At 50.9% G+C, this 12,401-nt stretch overlaps 1 protein-coding gene across 1 annotated transcript; it reads left to right on the top strand.

Annotated features, from left to right (window-relative positions):
- Nucleotides 1–5,154: 5,154 nt before the first annotated feature.
- LOC119281225 (uncharacterized isomerase BH0283-like) lies at nt 5,155–6,892 on the top strand. The gene is made up of 6 exons (XM_037561813.1): nt 5,155–5,232; nt 5,321–5,539; nt 5,625–5,915; nt 6,058–6,219; nt 6,313–6,396; nt 6,561–6,892. Exons 1-6 carry the CDS (start codon nt 5,203–5,205, stop codon nt 6,666–6,668), a joined length of 894 nt encoding a protein of 297 aa, XP_037417710.1. The 5' UTR covers nt 5,155–5,202; the 3' UTR covers nt 6,669–6,892.
- The last annotated feature ends 5,509 nt before the right edge of the window (nt 6,893–12,401 follow it).

Here is a 12,401-nt window from a genome sequence, read left to right as displayed (position 1 = left end):
GGCAGCGTCATGGTCTTGACTATGAGGACACCTTCAGTCCTGTCGTCAAGCCTACCACTATTCGGCTTCTTCTCTCCATTGCTGTTTCTCGTGGTTGGTCACTTCGTCAACTTGATGTGCAGAATGCTTTTCTACATGGATTTTTGGAGGAAGAGGTTTATATGAAACAGCCGTCTGGTTTCTCTGATCCTGATCGTCCTGACTATATCTGTCGTCTTTCCAAAGCACTATATGGTTTGAAGCAAGCTCCTCGTGCCTGGCATGCCCGCCTTGCCTCTGCCCTTCGTGCTCATGGGTTTGTGCCGTCTACTGCTGACACTTCGTTATTTCTTCTACAGAAGCCAGAAGTCACTATGTATCTTTTGGTATATGTCGATGATATTATCCTTGTCAGCTCTTCTCAGTATGCTGCTGATGCTCTTGTCTGCTCTCTTGGTGCTGATTTTGCGGTCAAAGATCTTGGGAAGCTTCACTACTTTCTTGGAGTTGAGGTCACTTCTCGTGCTACTGGTCTTGTCCTTACGCAGAAGAAGTACTCCTTGGAGTTGTTACAGAGAGCTGGCATGCTGAAGTGCAAACCGACCACCACACCCATGTCGTCTACCGACAAGATAACAGCTGTTGATGGTGAGCTTTTGTCTCCTGCGGATGCCACAGAGTACAGGAGCATTGTTGGTGGACTTCAGTACTTGACGATCACGAGACCAGATATCTCTTATGCTGTTAACAGGGTTTGTCAGTATCTTCAGGCTCCCAGAGATACTCATTGGGCTGCTGTTAAACGCATTCTTCGTTATGTTCAGTTCACCCTGACATTTGGTATGCATATTCGGCTGACTTCCTCTCGGGTCCTTTCGGCCTTCTCTGATGCAGATTGGGCTGGTAGCCCAGATGACAGGCGATCCACGGGGGGTTATGCAGTATTCTTTGGCTCTAATTTGATCGCCTGGAGTGCTCGGAAACAGGCTACTGTGTCACGTAGCAGTACTGAAGCTGAGTACAAGGCTGTGGCTAATGCTACTGCAGAGATTATTTGGGTGCAGTCTTTGCTTCAGGAGTTGGGTTTGTCTCAACCACAGCCTCCTATTCTTTGGTGTGATAACATCGGTGCTACATACCTTTCTGCAAATCCAGTATTTCATGCCCGAATGAAACACATTGAAGTTGACTATCACTTTGTACGGGAACGTGTATCACAGAAGCAACTCCAGATTAAGTTTATCTCATCTAAGGATCAACTTGCAGACATCTTCACTAAGCCTTTACCGCTGCCACAGTTTGAGTCTTGTAGGCGCAATCTTACCCTTCTCAGTTCTTTAGAAAGTGGCTAAGATTGAGGGAGGGTGTTAGACTATGTATAGCTTCTGTACCTATGTACGTATATGGTACATATTGTAACACAACCATTATATATAATGAGATAAGCCACCCCTAGAGGGTTGTGCTGGTTCCCCAAAACTTATTGTCTTACAACGAACAAGAATGACACAGCGCGGGCGGCAAGAAAGCGTTCAAAGAGGAAGATGTAGAGCCGAAATGGGAGACAGGGCGAGCAAGAATGACGCGCCCTTCCAAATCCTCTGGGCAATACAGTCACCCCCTCCCTCGTCGGCCGAGCGGTTGACAGAGAAAGAGTGAATGGTTGCTTTGACGACGTGGCAAACGACGCAACATCAAGATTCATAAGGCTGGATTCGATGTCGTACCTCATGTCGCACAAGAAACTTTCTCACGAACGATTTGGACAATTAGAATTCGAAAAAAAATTGTCAGTATTATTGTCGCAAGCATATGACGAAATAAGGAAATAGGAACATCGTGCATAAGGTCTTTCCAAACATCATAAAGAGTAAGAACTTCATTTTTAATATATAAATAAAACATATTATAGAACACAAATCAACTCACCTGATTTATGTAGATATTATTTCATGTGTATAGAGGGTATTCATATACTATAACATGAATCAAATAAGATATGGACCATAGAAAGACTACTTCTTCTGGATCCTAAATTAATTAACTAAAGAAGTGAAATTTTAAATTTCTAAATTTTAAATAAGTGTGGAATTTTAGCAGAAATCAGGGTGGATGTAGAATAAGAGCTTATGGGGATTTTGGAGGTTAAGGGGGAGTTTCTAAGTCAAACGTCCATTCTTCCTTGCAAACTTATCTAGTTTGTGACTCACCAAAGTTCTTATCACGACTAATGTTAGCAAAAAAGACCATTCAACGTCCTGAGAGAAAAAAGAGTTATTTATTGGTAACGAAACACACACAATCTTATAACTGACCAAAGCCTAAGTTAAGCCACCACCATCCCAACCGGGTAATATAAAGTCTTGCTTCAGTCTGCGCCTAGTCCTAGCAGGTCAAGGATTTCGCGAGTTCTATTGTTGTTCTCTAATTATCTTCGAGCAGGCTATAGCCGGATTTGGCAAATCCGGCCCCTCAAACTCCCGCGGACGCGCCGCACTGACCGAGCACCCCTCAAATGTTACACCGCACATCCACATACCGCAAATTCCAATCCTCAAATCCATGCACGCAGATCATGCGGCACAAACTATCAGAATGCCAAAGTTTAAAACAAAGCAAAGCAAATCATAGTTCAACAAACCGGACATAGCAAAATGAAATCAATGTCCGAGCATGACGGATGGCCTCAGATCACTGGCTTGGCGCCTGCTCTGCCCGAAATGCGTCCTGCTTCAGGTGGAATGCGTCCTACTCGTCTTGGTTTGCCTGCATCCGGGGGGCCTCCTCGGCCTACATCCAGGCTGTCTGCTCCGCCTGCAACCAGGCAGCCTCCTCCGCCTGCATCCGGGCGGTCGGATCATCCTATGTCCCAAGGGGGTCGGACAGTGTAATCCGCCTAGGCGCTCGGAGGGAAGGGGTGCGGGGATCCGGGCGCGGTGGAGGAGACAGCTGCTCCACCACATCCGAACCTTCCTGCGACGTCGCCGCCACCTCCCTCTCTTGCTGTCGGCGTCGCCGCAACTTGCCGGCGACGTTCTCCGCCTTGCAAGTCGGCGCCGATGGACGAGGCAGACTGTGTCTCCATCGCGGCGGTGTGGGTCGGGCTGGACGACATCTCCGGCGGTGGATCGTGACCGGAGGTGAGGATTGGGAGTAAGGGTGGAGGTTGGCGAGGGTCCGGGCGTGAGAATGGTTGGAGAACGGCGGGAAGAGGAGGAAGAGTTTGGTGGATTTGGTGCAATTTGGGATGGGGTCGGGCTGTCGGGTCCGACGTGAGGGGCATGCCCGGGCGCCTTCATATCCGCCCCATATTTGGGCTGGATGTGGGAATGCCGGTCAGCCCGGGCGTTTGAGGACTGTTTGAGGAGCTCGTTTCGGTAAAACATCGTGACCAGGAGGCCATCCCAGGCGTATGAGGTGGGTTTGAGAGGTCCGGCAGTAGATGCTCTAAGATGTCGTCGTTGTAGTAGAGGACTACACCAGGCAACGACTCCAAATGCATGCGCTGTTTTGAAAAGGAGGATGTACCCCCGGCCATGCATGCAGCCATTTTATTAATTATTCACAAAGCCCTTACAAGGTAATACATCAGTAAGTCTAAAGCCACATCTTGGCAACACATGTCACTACTCCTATCCCCGTGATGAAGGGATGCCGAATGTCCGAGCCTAATACCAAATAGACATCGCACCAACACCTAACATCTAATGTTGGATGCCCCATCCAAGCCACAATAGCTGGACCGGGTTACACACCGGTCCGGCGCACTTTCAGTGGGCACCACATGCGCACGCTACAAGGGCCGTCACCTCCTTCATCCATCGATCCATCCTCAGAACAGATACGGATGCATCGACCTTGCCAGGCCTCTCTGTCGTCGATGCCACCAGGACGCCAAACAACATCGTCCTCCTGCACGAGCCCATCGACACCCATCGGACACCGAATCTCCACTGCGCCACGCCGCCGAGATCTGCCGCCATCGATGTGTAGGATGAAGCGCCGCTCCACCACCTATCGACGCCCAACCACCAAGCCGTCCACATGTCTGTCCAGCAGATGAATGTCTCCAAAGATGATGCCCCCACGGGGGTGACGACGAAGACGTCGCCATCATCCGATCCAGGAGGCCCCTTCAACGCCTCCAACGAGGGCTACGGCGCCCGCGGGCGCCGCAGTCAATGGTAGCCTCCTCCAGATCTGAGGTTTTCCCCGGAAACAATGGAGCGAGGGACGCTCCCACCATCGCCTCCAACGAGGAAAACGACACCCGCGGGTGCCGCCGACGATGGTGGCATCCTCACCCGCTTTAGCAGATAGGCCACCATCTCCTCCTCCACTTGATCTGCCGCCGGGAAGCCACCACGAGGTAACACCCACCGACCAGATCCCTTTTGGACTGACGATGAAGATAGCCAAAGGTAGAGGTGGTCACATCGTTGCATGATCGGCGCCATGGCCACACACACGTTGTCCCAAGGCGCCCGCTCAAACTCCACCGTCACATCCATGCCTCCAAGCCGCAACGGAGGGACGCCCCGCCGCCGCCATCATCTCCCCGCACGGGATTTGCCCAACCGTGATCCGGCGGCGGTGGGAGGGGAGGCAGAGGGGAGTGGAGGCGGAGGGGAGGGCGGACGGGATCGGGAGAGATCTGGAGGGAAGGGGGGAGGCGGAGGTGAGGGCGGACGGGGAGAGGGGGTCTATAGAAAAGAAATGAGAAAACCTCGTCTTCTTGTTTCGGGAGCCGGATCCCCTAACATGCACAAGGAAAGTCATGGAGCTACAGTAAACTATGTGTATAAAACAAAGAAGGGATGTCGGGGCTAGCACTGGCCGTGAATCACTGTAGATCTGGCACTGTTTATGAATTACTGTGGATAATTACTGTTTATGAATCCCTGGTTAGATCATGGTTTAGGAAAATCCGGGGAAGGAATGTCACGGTACTGTAGCTGCCCCTGACTTCCCTCCCAATGTCACAGGATCTGAATCCCTTGTTTCGCGGCCGTGTGGATTAGTTTCGCGAGGAAGGAAGCCTGCAAGTTCCATATCGTCACTGATGATTATTGCTCTACCAACTCCCATCATCAGCAGCTGGTTTGACTAGCACCAGTACTTGCTGTCCTATAAAAACCTGATCCTCCTCCGGTGCACATCCGTACCGACATATCACTAGCAGGCATACCGACGGATTTGGAGCAGCTCTCATCTTTAGCGGACATGGCCAAGAAAGGAATCCAGTATGTCGTGGTCAGTGCTCTCTTCTCTAAACCTCCATTTTCTTTCTCTTGTTGGCTCGATTGAGAACCGATGTCCACGCCGTGTGGTCTCGTCGCAGGTGGATGCCTTCACGGCCCAGCCGTTCAAGGGCAACCCGGCCGCGGTGTGCTTCCTGGAGGACGACGCGGCCGCCCCCGCGGGAGACGGGCGGTGGATGCAGTCCGTCGCCGTCGAGTTCAACCTCTCCCAGACGGCCTTCTTCTCCCGTGACTCGTCCTGCGCGGCCGATGCCGCCACGCCGCGGTTCCACCTCCGCTGGTTCACCCGCGTCACGGAGGTCGCCGCCTAGCCTCCCACCTGAAAGGCACCCGCTGAATCAGCGTCGTTGCTCGCAACTGATCCGTATGCGCCGTCGTTTCCAGGTCGCGCTCTGCGGGCACGCGACGCTGGCCACCGCCCACTTCCTCTTCACGTCTGTCCTCGCGGAGCGCCATGGCGTGGTTGAGTTCGTGACCACGTCCGGGGTCCTGACCGCCAAGAAGGTTCCTGCACCGGAGGCGGAGAAGCAGGGGAAGCTGTTCATTGAGCTGGACTTCCCCATGAGTGATTATGTGCGTTGCGATCCCGCCGGCGAGCTGCCGTCCATCCCGGAGACGCTCAACGGCGCGCCCGTCGTCAGTGTTCACAAATCAGTGACCACCAACGACTTCATCGTACTTTCTCTTACCTCACTCACTTTTTTTTTTGCGTGCATAACCATGATTTTAAAAATCATTTCCTACTAACTTAGAAACACAATTGAAGTAAAGAATTGTGTTTTCTAGACTCACCAAAAGAATCTGGCATGGCTTTCAGGTTGAACTTTCATCAGGAAAAGAGGTCGCCGATGTCCTTCCTAACATCGAAGAAATTAGAAAGTGTGCCGGCAGAGGTGTGATTGTTACAGCACCGGCGCCTGCTGGATCGGGTTATGACTTCTTCACACGCTTCTTCTGCCCAAAATTTGGGATTGATGAGGTAGGAGTAATACATATTAATAGTGAAGCTGCTTTAACCATTTCACCCTAGTTCATAGTACAACTCCATAACCTGTTCCCAAAATTTCTGTAGGATCCCGTATGTGGCAGTGCACACTGTGTTTTGGCACCCTACTGGGGTGGAAAGCTGGGGAAGCAAAAACTGATAGCATTTCAGGTAATATAATGTTGCTGAATATGTTTTCGACAAGTGAACTAAGTACTACTATCATTTACTACAGTGATCCTTTTTTTTGGGGGGGAAAGGAAATGCTACAGTTTAGCGCTCAATCAACCAAACTATCATGTCAATTCCCATTTTTCGGTTCATTTCATCATCAGGTATCTCCAAGGAGTGGGACACTATACCTGGAGCTGGATGTTGTGAATCGGCGAGTGCGGATTCAGGGAGAAGCTGTTACTGTCATGGCTGGGACACTCTTCGCTTAGCTTGCATATTGACCATCCATGGACTTGCTCTATGAACTTGGGAGAAATAAATATATTTGCTGCTATGTGCTGGTTGTTAGAAGTATATTTACGTTTAAGATAAAGATAAAAGATAGAAATAGGATAGGTTTAACTTGTCCTCTACTCCATAGTCTCTCTCCCTCCATTGTACCTCTCTATATACCCCTACACGGGTCAGATCAATACAACATAATATTCATCCATCTACAATTTTTCATATGGTATTAGAGCGGTTAGTCTCACGACGCCGATCCTAGGACTTCTCACCACTTCTGCAGCGTGCCGCCTCCGAGGAGATTAATCTCTTCTCCTCGGGGGCGCGGCACCCGATCAATCAAAGAGATTGATTTCCTAGTTTAGATTAGATCAATTTTGAAATTTTCTCCAATAGATTCTTTTTTAGCCACCAAATAATCCTTTTGATCCTCAAACATCCGGTGCAATCGCAGCAGCGCTGGCATCGCAAAAGCGCGATCCGATAGAGTCGTCCTCCAGCCCAACATCGTCTTCATTCTTCAAGCTTCAGTAGATCCGGCACCGAAAGGTGTGCAAGGGTGCGCGACTGACGCGTCACGTACCATGGGCGGCCGGCGACTCTAGGGCGATCCAGAGGAGCAGCGCACGAAGGTCGAAGGGCCCAGGCGTCCCGGTGGAGCTGCGCCACGACATCGACTCCAACGCGAGCGCGAGTGATCTACCCGATACATGCAGGTCTCCTCCCGGTGCACACCAACATCAGCAGGCCAAGAGCATCCCACGTCCATGTGTTAATCCATGCACATGATGGATGTGGTCTGATGGATTTTAGGCAGGTTCACGCACACGATCGGCTCCAAAAGAGCATGAGCAGATGCGTCACGAAGCACCAGATGCCCGCAACTCCACGACGCGGCAGATCAATCTACTTCGACTCAAGCAACTCCATGCATGACGCTATGCCGATACGGCCGGGACGACGACACAAACGCACGGGCTCTGCATCGACCATCCGCCCGCCGGACCAGCAATTCCAAGCGGGACGCTTCGTTCACGTTCAGACTCCCTGCCTCTCGACAACCCTCCATCACCACGTCCGCTCTACATCAAACATGCGGGCATCATGCGAGGAGCAGCTCAGGCCGGCCAAACAAGCCAACAAATAGGAGACCGGCGGACCATCTATGCGTCCTGCACGGACGCCGGACAGGAGCAACGCAGGTCAGCCATCTGCATCATCAGTCTTCACCGAGCGAACCAGCCATATAGCCATCTGCATCATCAGTCTTCACCGAGCGAACCAGCCATATATCGATCACGGGAGGGTAAACGCCCGCACGCATCTACATGCGTGTTTGCATTAGTTATTCTGCATTAAGCCACCGATCTGCAACTACAAGGACTCCATCGAGCCGAACAACATCAAGCTGTCAGACTACGCTAGGCTACGAGCCAACATACTTCCTCGTTACGGCACGGCATCCATATTTCGTCGCCACGAGGGATGCCTCCAGCGCGGCGCATCATCGTCGACACGCCGCTGCAACCCCACCGCCGACACTTTTGTCGCCAAGGTCTTCATCATCGTGGTCCTCATCAACATCTTCGTCAACACACCGCCGCCACCTTGTCCACAAGATGGACACCTAGCGTCCTCTAATTTTCTGCAAGACGCGACCACGACGACGGCAATGACCGCGTCATGACGACGGCATCGACCGCGTCATCCACGACGGCACGACTGCATCGACATGGCGTCACTACAGTGACGACCCTACACGGCCGCACGGTTCTGGCAAAACCAATGTGTGCCCGGTGTGTGCTTGACAAAACCGGTGGACTCATCGCCAACGGCACCCTCCGACATCCGCAAGGTGCATCGTCCACGTTTGCAGCTCCGTCATAGCGCTTTTTTTGCGCATCCGGCTTTGTGCGGCTTCATCATCCACGACGACCACACCATCGACCACGACCACCTCGACCACGGCTACATCACCATGATCGGCTACCTCGACATTAATGGCTACGTCTACAGCAACTCATCGGCAACAACTCCAGTCAACAGCGTCCGCCTCGTCACTTGCGTCCACGACACTCCCGCTGTGACTGCGGGAGGGAATGGAGGAGAAGGCGGGAAGGCACCAGAAGGGGACGCAGCCACCGCCTTAACTGCCGACCCATCAGAGGCGCAGTGGATGATGGCGCAGCGGAGAAGACGATAAAAAAGCAAGACTTCAAATTCAGTCGTAATCGTCCGCTTCACTCCCGCTACGACTGAGGGGGAATGTTAGAAGTATATTTATGTTTAAGATAGAGATAAGAGATAGAAATAGGATAGGTTTAACTTGTCCTCTACTCCATAGTCTCTCTCCCTCCATTGTACCTCTATATATACCCCTACACGGGTCAGATCAATACAACATAATATTCAGCCATCTCATATTTTCTACACTGGTCTAACAATCGATGGACCAATTTATGGGAATAAAAATGGATTATCTGAACAATATCAGCCAAAACAAGCTGGAGCCGCGTTGTAGTTGTAGCGCGTGCGAATCAATCTGCTACTCCTCAACCTTAATTCAAAACTGTGACACTTATTATAGATTATAGATTGGAGGGAGTATAATATACTATCTTCGTTCTGATTTACTAGTCCTCTTCATATTTAGGGTCATATTTTGACCAGGATTTTCACTAATAAAAAAAGTTATACATAGCAAAAATAATATCATCTGAAACTATGTTCAAATGCGAATCCATGATATAATTTTTTGTGGCATGCATTAACACTTTGTTAGTTAAATTTATGGTTAAAATTTGGCACAAAATAGAAGCCAATAAACAAAGATGGAGGTAGTAGCCTGGAATGTGTTGCGATTGAGAATTTGAGGTTGTGAGTTTATTTTGATGGAAAATATATTAATTTGGTTGTGACACACGATACGTGGATGATATACACAAAGTACATTTTTTAGAACGGAAGTTCAAAAAGAATCTGCCTTTGAACTGACAAGGCTTTTACATCGACCAACATAGAAATCAAAAGAGAAAAGTAACAGCGAGATGATACATAATGTTGTGTAAATAGCTCGGACCACTGCCCGTTGCTCCTCGCGGCAGCTGCAGCCCCTCGCCAGGCGCCGCGATTCCGTTTTGAATCCTTCGGGCCAAGATTTCCTTGTTTTCACGAGACTGTACAAAGAGCCTGGCAATGCCCCGCCCCAACAACTTGCGCTTTTACTCGTCTGAACATCAAGATGCAACGGGTGGCTGGAGACCTAAGAATTTGGAGCAGATCGCTGTTTAGTGATGCAAAACTGCAACTGCAGCTTGCCACGATGATTGTTCTCCGTTTGGACATTGCGCAAGAACGCCGGCCCCTCACCGAGGGAGAGTTCCACCTACGGAAACTTCTGAAGCTGCGTATTCTAGGGCTAACGGCGGTAGAAAGAGCTCGGAAGCGCCAGGCATCTAGGATAACCTGGCTGCGAGCAGGCAATGCCCAAACGGCCTTCTTCCAGGCCAAGATCAGCGCCAGGCGCATGACAATTTTCATCCACTCGCTGCAAGGACCGACTGGAGTTGCCACAACGCATGATGAAAAAGAGGAGCTAATCCACAATCACTTCGACCGATCTTTAGGAGCTAGACAGGGCCGACCCAACACAATAGATTGGAGCTACATCGAGTTGCCAAGGGTACAAGGAGGCGGGCTCGATAACCCTTTCACCTAACATGAAGTGTGGCAAGCAATCAAACAATCGCCTACGGAAAAATCCTCTGGGCCAGATGGCTTCTCCGGCGTCTTCTTCAGAACCTGCTGGCAAACCCTAAAAGGGGACATCATGGCGGCCTTCCACCAGTTCTACCATCTCGCCAGGGGCAATTTCTAGATGCTCAACACAGCCGTTGTAGTTCTTCTTCCAAAGAGAGATGACGCAGCCACAATCACAGACTACAAGCCCATTAGTCTTATACACTCCATAGCAAAATTGATCTCGAAAGTGCTCTCCCTCCGATTAGCAATGGTGATCCAAACCTTGATTTCACTGGTGCAGACGACGTTCCCTCGAACCAAATGCATCCATGACAGTTTCCTTTACGTACAAAACTGCGTCAAATCCCTCCATGCAAAGAAGACGCCGGCCCTGCTCCTCAAGTTAGACATCTCAAAGGCCTTCGACAATGTTTCTTGGGAATACCTGCTAGAGCTGCTTCAACAGTTAGGTTTTAGCTCGCGATGGCGAGACTGGATTGCACTCCTCCTCTCCACCTCCTCGTCGACCTTCCTTCTCAATGGCACTCCGGGGCCAAGGATTAGACACCGCAAAGGGCTACGACAGGGTGACCCTCTCTCGCCGCTGTTATTCATCTTGGCCATTGACCCTCTACATAGAGTGCTGGAGGTGGCGGTGGAGCAATACCTGATTGCGTCGTTGCCAGGCCGTGAGATAAAACTTAGAGTCAGCCTCTACGCGGACGATGTGGTCGTCTTTGCAAACCCGGACCGGCATGAAATAGACACCATCATGGAGATCCTAAGAGATTTCCGAAACGCCACGGGCCTTCATGTCAACCCGGAAAAATCAACAGCAACACCGATCAGGTGCGAAGACATTGATCTCTCTGAGATCCTTGGCAGTTTCGGTGGATCCATTGCCTCCTTCCCCATAAAATATTTAGGCCTACTGGTGACGACTACACGGCTTAGGATAGTGCATCTACAGTTCCTCATAGATAGAATCAGGGCTAGGCAAGCGGGATGGAAGGGTCGGCTACTCCCACTTGCCAGCAAAAGAGTGCTGGTCAGAAGCGTGCTCAGTGCGATGCCCACTTTTGCTCTTTCAGTGTTGCGGGTGCCACAAAAACTGCTCAAGGAGATCGACAAGTGCCGGAGAAGGTTCATTTGCAAGCAAGATGAGGAGATAACAGGGGCCAGCTGCAAGGTTAATTGGCCTACGGTGTGTGCACCAACAGAGGGGGGCTTGGAATCCTCGACCTACATAGTTTCAGCCGAGCCCTCCGGCTCCGATGGCTATGGATTGCATGGAAGGACCCGGATAGACCATGGGTAGGCACACCACCGCCATGCGACGAAGACGACAGAGCCCTATTTGCCGCAGCAACAACTGTGACAGTAGGTGATGGCAAGACATCAGTGTTCTGGAAATCAACCTGGCTAGGGCCCAGAACCCTTGCTTAGAGCTATCCAAGGCTGTTCAAACACTCCCGGCGTAAGAACATGACAGTCTATGAAGCGGTACACAATTCCACTTGGATTAGAGATCTAGCGCGTGGTGATGTCAACTAGCTACTGCAGGATTTCCTGCGTCTGCAACGGAGAATTTGAGAGGCCAGCATCATACTCAATGGAGGTGAAAGAGACCAAATACGCTGGAACCTGGAGGCAAAGGGGGGATACACAGCAAGCTCTGCTTACAAAATGCATTTCCAGGGTCGGCACCTATCGGAGTTTGATAGATTTATATGGAAAACTTGGGTTCCAGGGAAGATCAAGATGTTCGTCTGGCTACTGCTGCAGAACCGAGTCTGGTCCAATGACAGACCCCAACGCCGGGGCTGGCCGAACGGATACTTCTGCCAATTTTGCCACAGAAATCTTGAAACGAGCAAACATATCTTCTGGGAATGCCCCACGGCACGGAGAGTGTGGCACCAGGTGGCAACATGGCGCGGCTGCTCTGCCCTCGCGCCGAAGGACGAGTGGCGCCA

This window comes from Triticum dicoccoides, chromosome 3B (assembly GCF_002162155.2).
Source record: "Triticum dicoccoides isolate Atlit2015 ecotype Zavitan chromosome 3B, WEW_v2.0, whole genome shotgun sequence".
NCBI lineage: Eukaryota > Viridiplantae > Streptophyta > Magnoliopsida > Poales > Poaceae > Triticum > Triticum dicoccoides.
This window is presented reverse-complemented; position numbering and strand designations above follow the sequence as displayed.

What these genes read in the sequence shown, in the direction of transcription:
- LOC119281225 (XM_037561813.1), top strand. Translation starts at nt 5,203, where the DNA reads ATGGCCAAGAAAGGAATCCAGTATGTCGTG. An exon ending in TGACCACCAACGACTTCATC is followed by an intron (nt 5,916 to 6,057) that starts GTACTTTCTCTT and finishes CATGGCTTTCAG; the next exon opens with GTTGAACTTTCATCAGGAAA. An exon ending in AAAAACTGATAGCATTTCAG is followed by an intron (nt 6,397 to 6,560) that starts GTAATATAATGT and finishes TTTCATCATCAG; the next exon opens with GTATCTCCAAGGAGTGGGAC.